This window comes from Bison bison, unplaced genomic scaffold (assembly GCF_000754665.1).
Source record: "Bison bison bison isolate TAMUID 2011002044 unplaced genomic scaffold, Bison_UMD1.0 scf7180017864048, whole genome shotgun sequence".
Classification (NCBI taxonomy): domain Eukaryota; kingdom Metazoa; phylum Chordata; class Mammalia; order Artiodactyla; family Bovidae; genus Bison; species Bison bison.
In genome coordinates this window covers 1,404,037-1,416,570 of record NW_011494620.1, presented here as the reverse complement: position 1 = coordinate 1,416,570, position 12,534 = coordinate 1,404,037, and the positions used below count along the sequence as shown (strand labels likewise).

The 12,534-nt window shown below is 38.1% G+C and overlaps 1 protein-coding gene across 1 annotated transcript in view; it reads right to left on the bottom strand.

The window, feature by feature from the left end:
* Nucleotides 1-8,891: 8,891 nt before the first annotated feature.
* The window catches only part of RFXAP (regulatory factor X-associated protein), a gene marked incomplete at its 5' end in the record, with an annotated part of 9,638 nt that continues 5,995 nt past the window's right edge, over nt 8,892-12,534 (bottom strand). The window contains one exon of the mRNA XM_010835727.1: nt 8,892-10,363. Coding sequence (XP_010834029.1) covers nt 10,253-10,363 — 111 coding nt within the window. The remainder of the gene's footprint in view (nt 10,364-12,534) is intronic.

Sequence of the window (12,534 nt, the reverse complement as noted above, 5' to 3'; positions counted from 1 at the left end):
ATCCAGGAGGTTTCTTCATTTATACATTCTGTCTCAACTCTTTCTAGCATTAGTATATAGTAGCTGTTTCTCATTAAATTGTATTCAAGGTAGGAATGATCATATGAAAACAATGTATGCGTGAGCTACTGCCGTCACCTCTTGTAATGACTAGTGTTACCTAGAAGCTTTCATATATACAATAGAAAATATCACATTTTACAGTAAAGTTAGGTGGTATGTTTAGTGTTTAGAGAATGCTGTAGTTTGTTGGTTCACCAACTATGTATGTGCCTGGCACAGTGTTAGGTACTGTGGAGTCAATGTGCACAAGAAACCGTCCCAGCCCTCTGGAGCTGAGAGTCTACACGGAAATCTGTAGAATCATCCTCATGTTTCAAGAACTATTAAAACAAAACATGCGCTCTTTCTTATGCTTGAAAAAAGTGTAATTGCTTTCCTAATTCTCTATTTTGAAACTGATTTTCTTTCTCTTCTGAGCAATCAAGTCATGGATGAAGACATCCTTGGATAAATGAGGCTTTTCTTCTGTCTCAAAGCTGGATTTTTCTCCTTTTGCTTCCCTGTTTTCCAGTAATTCCCTATGTCCCCTTTCCTTGGAAAAGGCATTAGTGTGGTGAAGTCTTCCTCAAACGAGTCCTGCTGCACAAAACAGCATGAGGTACATGTGGTCTGGGCTCCAGGCATCAAACATCGCTTTATCCGTCAGTGGTCAGACTCCTCCTCTGGTAATCTTACACCTTTACAGAATTAATCGGTACTAGTTGCTTATAAGTGACATGAAAAGATACACTGGCTTTCCACGCAGCTTTGGGAAACCAGGACAGAACGTTCCAGTGAATTGGAATTGTGTCTTCAAAAAATAAATGATTAAAGTGGTACGTATGCATCACTACCAGGTCTATCTCACCAAAAGCCTTTATCAAGATACTGTGAAATTCAGAGAATTTAGAAGTGATGGGAAATTAACCCTTAAGTCATTGTAACATAGTCACATTTTAGATCAGGCTTTTACATTTTTTTCTGCTAAGAATTGTTAAAAATTGTAATGCAAGGATTTGATTTCTGACTTCTAAATGTGCTTATTTAACATTCAATCCTTGAGGTAGACAGTCCAAACGATGTCTTCACATTCTTTTATAGGCTCGTGAGCAAAGTGGACATGCTGAGCCATTAATTGCATCAGCAATTGCCAAACATGTTTAAGGTTGCCGTAGACAAGGCAATAGAGAACAGTAACATCTGGCCTGCTGACAAGACTCAGAACATTTATAGTGCTGTTCAAGTCTGGGTTTTGTTTTTTCTCCTGTTAAAAATTTGAGATGTAAAAATTTTTAGTTAGATGATATTTTAATACCTACCAGTGCTTTGGAACTATTAAGATGTCAATTCTCAATACATTTACTTTATGTTATATTTTTTTTACACTCAGTTTAAATCAGAAAAGATTGGACAACCACCTAGCATTTAGAATCTCCTTTTCATTGTCTTCTTAGGAAGTGAATACCCTGTCACAGCAACAAAAACATTTTTTAGGTATTGCCTGTTAAGACTTCAAGCACCGGCTTAACTTTGAGTATGTCCTGAATATTCGGTATACGTAGTCAACAAATAAAGCAAAATGGAACATGCATTCCAAATTTTGTCTGCTCTTGTTAACGATTTAATGGCCGAACTATATGACAAATTATATGATCTTGGCATATGTTAAGTTCAAATTAATGTAAAACAAACTAACAAAAAAGAAACTATTTCTATTTAAGTCATGTTTTTTATTATAGCTAGGCCTCAATTATCCTTCAAATGCACACTTACACTGTTACCTGATTGTTTATAATAAAGAATACTGTACCTAAATGTCTTTTGGCTCATTATTCCCTACAAACCTCATAGAAGGATTCGTTGTATATGGGTCCTTAAGATGATCTTATACAATCCTGTTTTGAAAATTGGATTTTTTTGAAATCCAACATCCTATAGAGAAATTAGATAACAGTTTTGAATTAAGCATCTTAGAATAACTGGCATTAAATATAGAACCTTGGAAGGGGAGGGATAAATTAGATTTGGATTAACATATACACTACTGTATATAAAGTAGAAAAAAATATAGAACCTTGAAGATATTTTGCAGTAATTTTAGAAAGGAAATGCGTAGGAGCTTTTTTTTTCCTGTGTATTGGCAAATATTAAGTGATATTACAGTATATGGGAATGAACAATTACTGTAAATATCTGTACATTGCTATATAATACCTGTTAGAAAAGTGTTAAAGGCAACTCAGGACAAATGAAGATGGAATCCAGGAGGAATATGAAAATATCTAAAAATGTAAATTTTCTGTTCTCTCCATTAAATTTCCTTCCAGTCTAAATGCGGTGGTGGGGGGGGGGGTAGAATATGTAAGTATTTTGAGAAAACTTGGTCTTTTATTGATTAAAGTTTTCTTTTTTTTAAAAAAAATGGAGCCCTTTATTCAAAATGTAAACAGATGAAAGACAAGCTATTCTGGGTGCACAGAGGAGGGCACAGTCAGTTTAGTCGCTTAGTCATGTCCGACTCTGCGACCCCGTGGACTGCAGCACGCCAGGCATCCCTGTCCATCACCAACTCCCGGAGCTCGCTCACACTCATGTCCATTGAGTCAATGATGCCGTCCAACCATCTCATCTTACTTAAGCTGGAAGTTTATGGAGAGCAGTGATTGTGTCTTGCTTGTCTTTGCATCTCCTATTTTTCCTGACCCTGTTCTTGCATCCAAAATTTGGTATTGGCACTTCAACCACAAACTAGGACATATTTTTAAATATACCATTGTATAGACATAAAATATTTTCTTTAAACATTAGCTTAAGAGACAGAATATTTTCATTAGCCTAGAAACTTCCACATATTCACTTATTAGATGATTCTTGATCATCAGTTACTACCAGGCAGGCACTGCAGATAACAATGACAGATGACAGTTTCTGCCTTAAAGAAACTTCCAAGTCTGTGGAGAAAGATGAACAAGTAAACTGATAAAGGTCAATGTGCTATCAGCTGGGACAGGCTGCTGGAGGGCCTAGCAATGAGCTCTCCACCAGGCCTGGGTGTGTACCCTCTGGGCTGATCCACCTTGCCTTCCTTCCCATTGGTTCCCATTAGCAAGGCTCCCAGACATTTCTAGACCAGCTTAGGTGCCCAGTCTCTGTGCCCCCATCGTAATTTGTGCTCATCAACGATCTACTATCAATCCCTATACCATAATGTCTTCTTGTCCATTCATCTCTACAAGGCCGGGAACTTTTTAAAGGCAAGGATTCTGTGTTCAGCATTTTCCAGCTGTTGTTTGTTTAGAAAGGCATTTGGGGTTCCCATTATGAAGGCAGAAATGGTATTTGTTTCTGATTCCTTTTTTAAAATCAGCAATTATTTAATTTCTTCCCAAAATAAAAATAATCGCAAGCTTCCAACTGCATGTCTGGTGACCATGCTGCAGCTGGTGGGGAAGACAGAAGCATGCTTATGACTTCGTTTGCAAATACTCAGCTGTACAGTAGTAGCAAGGAAAGGCAGCTTTGACAGTTAAAACTGTTAAAATTATTTCTATTCTAAGCATTTATTTTCAGAATGTGAATTTGAGTAAAGAAGCATAAGAATTCTCATAGAATAAGTCAACACGGCATATAAAGAAGATAACACTTCTGAATGTTTATCTCTGTATGATCATTATAGATGATTCTATTATTTGCATACATCTGATAAAAATGTTAACTGTGGCCTCAGATTTACTCCAGTAATCTGAAAGATGATGTTAAGATGGAGTAAATATAATGAAAATTATATTCACAGTTGTTTTAAGCCCCAAATTACTCACACCTGCACGCAGTACATTATTTGGAGATAATGCTTGCAAGTGACAAGCTGGATTCTCTCTGGCCTCTATCATTTAGAAAGAAAAAAACTAAACATTCTCAAAATAACCCACTGATGGTTAATGAAGTTGTCTGTAGAGAGACACTTAGGAGTAGGGGTCAGAAGACTTTCCATCCAGGGCCAGGAGTAGGGGTCAGAAGACTTTCCATCCAGGGCCAGACAGTAAAAATTTTCCGCTTGTAACTACACAATTCTGCCACCACAGTGCAAAAGCCGCCATAAACTATGTATGTGGCCAGGGGTGGCTCTGTGCCAGTGAAATCTTACAGATGTCGAAATGTGAATTTCATGTAATTTTCACATGTCATGAGATGATTTTTCTTTTGGTTTTCCAACCGTTTAAAAATGTAAAAACTATTCTTAGCCTGTGGCAGTACAGAAATGAACTGTGGGTTGGATTTGGCCTGGAGTGGGCCCCCAGTTCGCTGAGACCTGAGGATAAAGCGTCTTGAATGTTACCAACCACAGCTGTGCCCTCACCTGAATCCCTCCTCAAGGAGATACCCTTGAGCCTGACCACCAGAAGCCTTCTAGTAAGCTCAGCCAACCCTTAACACTATTGCAGGGGAGGTGATTATTGTGAGCCACTATGCTTTGGGGTGGTGTGCTAGATAACTGACACAGTCGCCATCAACGTGCGGAAAGCTCATGCAGCTCTGTCTCTGGTTCGTCCTGAACCCTCAGGTGGGAAGAGCGGCTTCTTGTCACAAAGTGCAGGCAAGCCTGTTTGGAAGCACCTGTAATTTGTGATACAACTGCTATTTTGGTTCTGAACACTACCCTGGCTCCATCTGCTCTGCCAGTGCAACAGCTGTTTAAGAGATCTGTGTTCAAAATACTCCTCTTTTTCAGGCTCTGTGGGAAGGCTTGCCAGTTTGGTTGCTAGAGGTTAAGCATTCAATTCCTGGCTCCTGTTACTAACGCCAGAGGTGAGCCCTGGCATTGTCCAGTGAGGGCACAGTGCAGGCATTTAGGCAGCACTGGCCTCTGAGGACCCACGTGGTGGGGAGCACCACGGTGATCCCAGGCTTCATCTTGTGGCTGGAGAAGAGGCTAGAGCCCAGCACTCTGCTGGCCCCAAAACACCCAGCCCTCCTCTCCAAACTGGGTACCTGTGAGTTACTCAGTGAGTTTTGGTCTTAAATTCTCATTGCCCTTCAGAATAGGCAGTGCCTGGCCTGGGCAGGGGCTGTGGTCATTTTCCAATTGCTAACAAAGCAGGAAATGTTCAAGGTCTTAGATGGACTTTATACACCATTTAAAGGTAGTGAATGTCTGCGACTAGGGAGCAAAGGGCAATTCTGATGGTTGCTGGTGCTAAAGGGGTGAATAGGAAAAAGAAGAGACACAGGAAACATGGCCACGGAGCATTTGGGCATGAAGAAAGAAAGGTACCTGGATAAGGGAGGGAGGCTTGGCTTTTCTCACATTGGCAGACCCCTGACCCCAGGAGGGTCCACTCACTGGCACAAAAAGCAGGGTGTCAGAGCCCTGAAGGGTCTTTTAGAAAGGAAAGGCCAGCTCTGCAAGCATCACAGGAGCCTGGAAACAGGGTCCCTGAGTACGACATGGAGCTTCCATACTGGCAGACAACTTTGGGTGACCTTAGAAATATATGGCTTTCTCTAAGACTCATTTTCTGAAAGAAAATAATGCTGTCACAATTAACCCTCACCTGCCACCCACAGAGATGATCCTAATCAACATGATGGTGAAGTACACCTAAGTATGTGTATTTTACTTAATATATTACCTCAATAAACAGTAATATAATTTTGTGCAAATATCTGATGTTAATATACCCTGCTCCTTATTAGATTTTCAAAGGCAACCACTATAAAATCTTAACAGTGGACAGTGGTCTCCAACCAAAGACAGTAAACGACCCAGACTGCAATTATAAGAGAGGAAAACAGATAGAAAATCTCACTAGTTGTTACTTCTTTTATGCTTGTTTTCCTTAGCTCTCTGATTTTGCTTTCCTGCTGCATATACTCTTGGGCCCTTTTAAGCCCAAACTACAAACAGCTAATGAAAATCAGTATCTGTGCTCAATGCCTACATTGTAAGAAAGGCTGCATGCATTTCTGTATTACTAGGGTAAAGCTATGAATAGAAAGCATCATTTAATTTGCTGCAGTTTATAATAATAAAAGCTTACCTTTGCTGCATTAGAATAATACAAATGATTATTTGGAGGGTGGAGCAATATAACATAAGGAGAACAGGGAAAAGCAGCCCATGTCCTGATTAGAAGATGAGATCAACTCAATTATTAAACATGTCAAGTATTTTCACTAAAAAGTTCTGAAAATATTCAGTTTAAACTCAGTAAAAGCAGCATTTTAATTAGTATTTTAATAATAATTTTTTTCTACAGTGAAACAAGTCTGCTCAACAAATGAGAGTTCAGCCCATCTCTAAATCATAAGCTAGACTATCTGAATGCAGTCTTAATGCATGCACCATTCAACAACATCTGTAATCATGATTATAATACTCATTTTCATAGCTACATAAAGTTAGAAACTGAGGGGGTAATGATAGGAATACTAATATTTCCATGTCAATTAGTTACACAAAGGAAATCAAGACTACCTGCCAACAGCTGTACTAATTACATTTTCTAATTCTAGAAAAAGAAACAGGAAGTTTTAAATCAACAATCACGTCAAAGATCCCAAATTGAGACCTTTTAAAACAAAAGCCATAAAAGAAGTGTCAGATATGTCCAAATATTCAAAATTTGAAAACCTACATGGGCAAGAGATACCATAAAAAGGTAAATACACCAATGTTAGACATGAGAAAAGAAAAATGACATAGGGTTCATTTTTGTAACAGTCACCAGACTTTTTGCACATTTTAGGAAAAAAGGAGGCTAATGGAAAAAAATAGACAAAAGACAGGACTAGCTAATGGAGCGAAGAGCCAAATCTAAGTAGCCAATAAGCATAGGAAAAGGTTCTCAAATTTACCAGGATTCATGGAAATGCTAGTAAATGCAACAGTCAGCAGTAATATAGCTATCAGAAAGGCAAGAGGTAAAAAAAAAAAAAAAGAACAGCAATTCCTACTGCTGGTAGAAATGCGAGGAAAAGAAATTCTACCAGGGACTTCCCTGGGTAAGCCTCCATGCTCCCAATGCAGGGGGCCAGAGTTCAATCCCTGATCAGGAAACTAAGATCTCACATGGATGGGAAGAAACTCTCAGAGGGGACTCTCACAAGAAATAAGTGCTACATATTCAGAAATACAGATTTGGCAGTAAAAACATATTTCTTTCTATAAACTGAACTAGAAAGCCAAGGAAAAAGCATAGCCTATCTACTGTTTTCACTTTGTAATAGGACTTCAGTTTGTAATAACAAAAACACTTTGGAAAGAGTCATCTGTGCGTGGTAAAAATTTAAGCGTTCAAAGGATTATTTTGATAAAAGATCTCCCAACCACTGAACACCCCATTCTTCTACCCCATGACACCAGTGACCCAATTTTCCTTTACTACTTCCAATTTTGCATATGAGCTTGCATGAGCATTTAATTATACATTTACATATAATTTTGGTAACATTATTTATGATCTTTTGTATTTGCCTATTCAAAACTAACTGTAGTCCCCTCACAATTTTTGATTAATACAATCTTTGATGGACACCTCTTTTGAAGACCATCTTGTTTGGATTAACTACTTCTGATGCAAAACATGTTTCATCGTTTTCTTTCTTTCCCTTTCCTTTTCTGATTGCTTGTCAACAAGTTTTGGTGGTGCACTAGAGCTGCTGGTTGATGAGCTGAAGCAAAGCCCTGTGGGTTTCTCCCTGAGTTGAGAGCCATCCCTGAGTTATTTACTTGCCACTAAATCCTACAGGCTTGTTTATTCAATCCCTCCAAATCCCACTCTTCAAGTGGAAGTCTGGGAATGGTCTTAGAACCAAGGCATAAAGAAGCTTGAGTTATTGATATACTCACTGTTACAGAGTGTTATAAAGACTGGGGCAGTTGCTAACTCATTGTAATGAGTACTGCTAGTTTCCTAGATGAAGTACCCCGTGTTCTCGGATTCTTCCTACACTTGCTCTGCAATGTCATATTAAACTCCACTTCCTGTTGGCCTCATTTCTTCTCTGTTCAGCAAGAACTCTAGCTCCCATTACTGAGTACTCTCACAAAAGCAACCTAACTTCCTCCACTTCTTCCACTAAATGAATTTGAGCTCAGGCTTGCAATTTATCGTTCTTCCTCTATGTCTGTTGGAGCCCTATGAAACTGTCACCTGATTGCAGATTGCCATATTGGTTCCTGGTTTCCAGACCAAATCTTCAATGCTGCTCATCAACCCTCTTACATACAGTATTACTGAGGATAATACTAATATTATTGAGGATATTGGTTTGGCTGGATGTCACAGAACACCTGAATAACCATGGCAGATACAAGAAATACAAGATCTACTGCCTCTCACACAGCAGTCCAAAACAGGGGGTCCCAGGCTAGGATGGTGTCTCTGCTCCCTGAGGCCATCCAAGGATACACACACAAGGCCAGTTCTCCAGATTTAAAGGATAAATAAACTCAACCCCTCAGTGGGACGAACAGTGAAGCCACATTACAAAAGTTACACATACATGGAGGGGTAAAACAAAGTTGGGGGCAAACTGCAATAAACCTACCCCAAATAAGTAAAAACTTTATTGTTTTTTATATATTAAGTAGTTCCTTTCTTTTAATATATTTTAAGTTCCTTCAGCTTTTACTGACCTATTACTTTCTAATTTCCTCATCCTGTTTCACTTGAAGAAGGATAAGCTGCTTTTTAACTACAGATGTTAACTTATACTCTAGGGATTCAAAAAAAGCTCCCAGCTCCACAATTAAGAAAACAAGCGAACAGTGGATAACAAATGTAAATGAATTCCTCTGCATCTGGTGTAGAGCAACTGAAGAAGAGAATTAGTGAATCAGACAACTCAAAGGTCGATAATGACTTTAATGAGTAATTCTGGTAAAAGTGTTTCTGCACAGATATGCAGGTATAAAAACAGATATAAAAAGTCAACAAAAAGATTCCTTCTCTCCTTAAGGTTATCTTAGAACATTCATGACTAAATTTCAACTTGATATATATTTCATAGCTTAAAACTCAAGAGACTGTAACAACTTTCTGCATAGTTTTAACTTTCAGGCCTATGCACTTATTATTCTAACACTAGAAATACTTTCTTGACATTTGATTTGGCACTCTTATTGGTAAGCTTTGCCTTTTAAAAGTTTTACTAGGAGAAAATACAAGAAAAAAGTATCTATCCAGATTGCCCATCACTCTCTGAACATTATCTAGGAATAATACGATCTTCTGACAAAAATGCTGGAGTGTTATTTTGGGGATCTCTTTTTGAAAAAGAAATGAGTATAAAAAAGTAGTTTTGTTCTGACACTGGTAAGAGGACATACGTTTGTACTGTTCACAAATTCAGTACACAAAAGTTGTTTGCTTTAAAAGAGAACACTGATAGAAGCAGAGAGGCCGACTCTAGGAGGCGCACTCATTCCAGGGTACTTAGTTAATCCCTCCTGGGTTTTACCAGCACGTCTTTGAGAAGAGGTGCACATCCTACTCTCTCAGATATTTAATAATGATCCCTTTCTTTACACATAAAAAATATGCTTACCACCTTGACAGCTCCAGTCTTAACCGGAAAGAAAAGGTTATTATGAGAACCCAACTCCAGGTGCCCTAACTACATTTTATCAACACAAATAGCTCTCAGTGTTTCTTAAGAGGAGGGTTATTGGCACCGAGTGTAAGATAATTCTGAACTGTGGGGGACCATTTCAGACACTTAGCATTCCTGGCCCACTCACTAAAAAACAGCAAGTTTTCAAGGTCACCGTGACAAAACATACCCATCCATTTCCAACTGGATGGCTGGCTGGCCCTTGTACTGCCATGGATTGCCCCTTGATGAGAACCACTGAGTTAGATGATCCAAGATTAATATCTATTAACTTCATGACTTCCACAGAAAGCAACTGCTGTATTACCTTCAGTAACAATGACTGAAGAGAAACTTAGTTTTTTTAAAAAAAACCTTGTATTTAAATACTACCCTGGAAAGATAAGCTGATTTCCTCAAATCCATGGTGATCTGAAAGGACTAGACGCACAATGTGCAAGGCTTATTTGTCTCCAAATGCACACATACATTCACAGGAAAATGACTGTTTACCATCTGCTGGCATGTCTTACTCCATTTATCTGTAGTATAAAAATATGTCCGTCTGTCTACTACAATAAGATAAAAAACGTGTACATCTTCTTAATAAATTTCCTCACACCGATGTTCCTGGAAACTGCTGTTGTCTTTGTTCCAAAACTTGCTGATTTAATAGCTGCTGCTGTTTCTGTAAAAACTGCACCACTTCTGGACTTCTTAGTAATGACTTAAAAAGGAGAAAGAGAAAATATGTTTATTAATAGCAGTATTCTTATGAGATTGTATTCATGCTGTAAAATTACTCTGCTATATCCTTATACCCGATATAATATACTTACAAAAAAAATTCCTGAACTGAATTCATTTCTTCATTTGATGTACTGCAGTTAAACTTCAAACTAATAATAATAAAATCTGGTATCATGCATCAAATACTAAAATCTAAAACTCATGTGGGAAGCCTGATTTTATTGGTGACTTTGCACACAAAGGAAATGCTTTTATGATATGCCAGCATGTATACTCTTTATGAAACCTAAGGGCCAAGAAGAGCGCTGGCCCAAGATTACAGCAAGGGGAAAAAAAAAAGGAAATGAAAAGATACCCCATGTAAACATGGCAGTTAAAATTCCAGTTTAGAAACATATACATTTTTGACAAGTACTGGAGCTCAGGTTCCTCCCACTAGCTCACTAAGTCTTTTGGAAGAAATTAAAAATGATGTATGATTGTGTGTATAGGTATGTGTGTGTAAATATAGGTATACATGTATAATAAAACTAATATTAGCACACTACTAAAAGTTCAGAAAAGAAATACAACTGCTCTAAAAGAACTAATAAGTTTTATACACTGACCATTTTTAAATATAGTTATACTCACATAACAAATATAAGACTGTTTTTATTAAAGTATTTATATAAATTGATAAGGAAGAAAAACCTTGAGCCTAATATACTGAACTCTTTGCGACCCCATGAATCACAACATGCCAGGAACTGAACCGAATATACTGAACAAGATAAACCAAATAAGATGGAAGTACCATCATTAAATACTGATTTTAAAATTTAACATTACAGCATAGTATATTTCCTATTTATTAAATGCTTTTGTTTAAAATTTATTCGTAAAGACTGCTGCTGCTGCTGCTAAGTCGCTTCAGTCCTGTCTGACTCTGTGTGACCCCACAGACGGCAGCCCACCAGGCTCCTCTGTCCCTGGGATTCTCCAGGCAATACTGGAGTGGGTTGCCATTTCCTTCTCCAATGCATGCATGCCCACTAAGTCACTTCAGTCGTGTCCAACTCTTATAAAGACTGCCCAACCTTTATTAAGTAAATGTACAACAGTCTACTTAGCTGTTATGAGGCTACTGAACAATGAAGTTGTTTAAATTACTATTTTACTATTTGTGATAAATACATTTGTGGGAATGTCCTTACGCTTAACTTTATCTATACTTAGGATTCATTTCCTGCGTATGTCTTCACAGTAAAATGATTTCTGAGTGAAGGAATGACCATTTTAAGGACTCTTGATACAGACTGTCCAACTGCTTTCTTTTATTAATATTATAATAAATATTATATTAGTGTTGTACTAATGTAAGATGCCATCAGAATGAGAGTCCCTTTCATGGGAGTCCTCAACATCACTGTGTTTTATCATTTAAATAATTTTCACTTACTGAACTGTTTATTATATGATTTTTTTACTGATATGAAATACATTTCCATATCATATAAGGGAAGCATTTCTGCTTTTTTCCATTTATATTTTTTTTGCAATGTATTGAGGGCAAAATTCATCAATCTGTATGAGAAAAATGTCAACCGTATCAAACATCATCTTTTATATATTTATTGCAACTCTTTTTCCTGTTATTTTCAAGTTTGCATTTTTATTTTTATGCTGCCATTTTTTTACTACAGTATTCATTTTTATGTAGCTAAAAGTCATGTATGGATATGAGAATTGGACTGTAAAGACGGCTGAGTGCTGAAGAATTGATGCTTTTGAACTGTGGTGTTGGAGAAGACTCTTGAGAGTCCCATGGACTCCAAGGAGATCCAACCAGTCCACCCTAAAGCAGATCAGTCCTGGGTGTTCATTGGAAAAGACTGATGTTGAAGCTGAAACTCCAATACTTTGGCCACCTCATGCGAAGAGCTGAATCATGTGAAAAGACCCTGATGCTGGGAAAGACTGAGGGCAGGAGGAGAAGGGGACGACAAAGGATGAGATGGCTGGATGGCATCACCAACTCGATGGACACGGGTTTGGGTGGACTCTGGGAGTTGGTGATGGACAGGAAGGCCTGGCGTGCTGCAATTCATGGGGTTGCAAAGAGTTGGACACGACTGAGCGACTGAACTGAACTGAAATTATATTGGT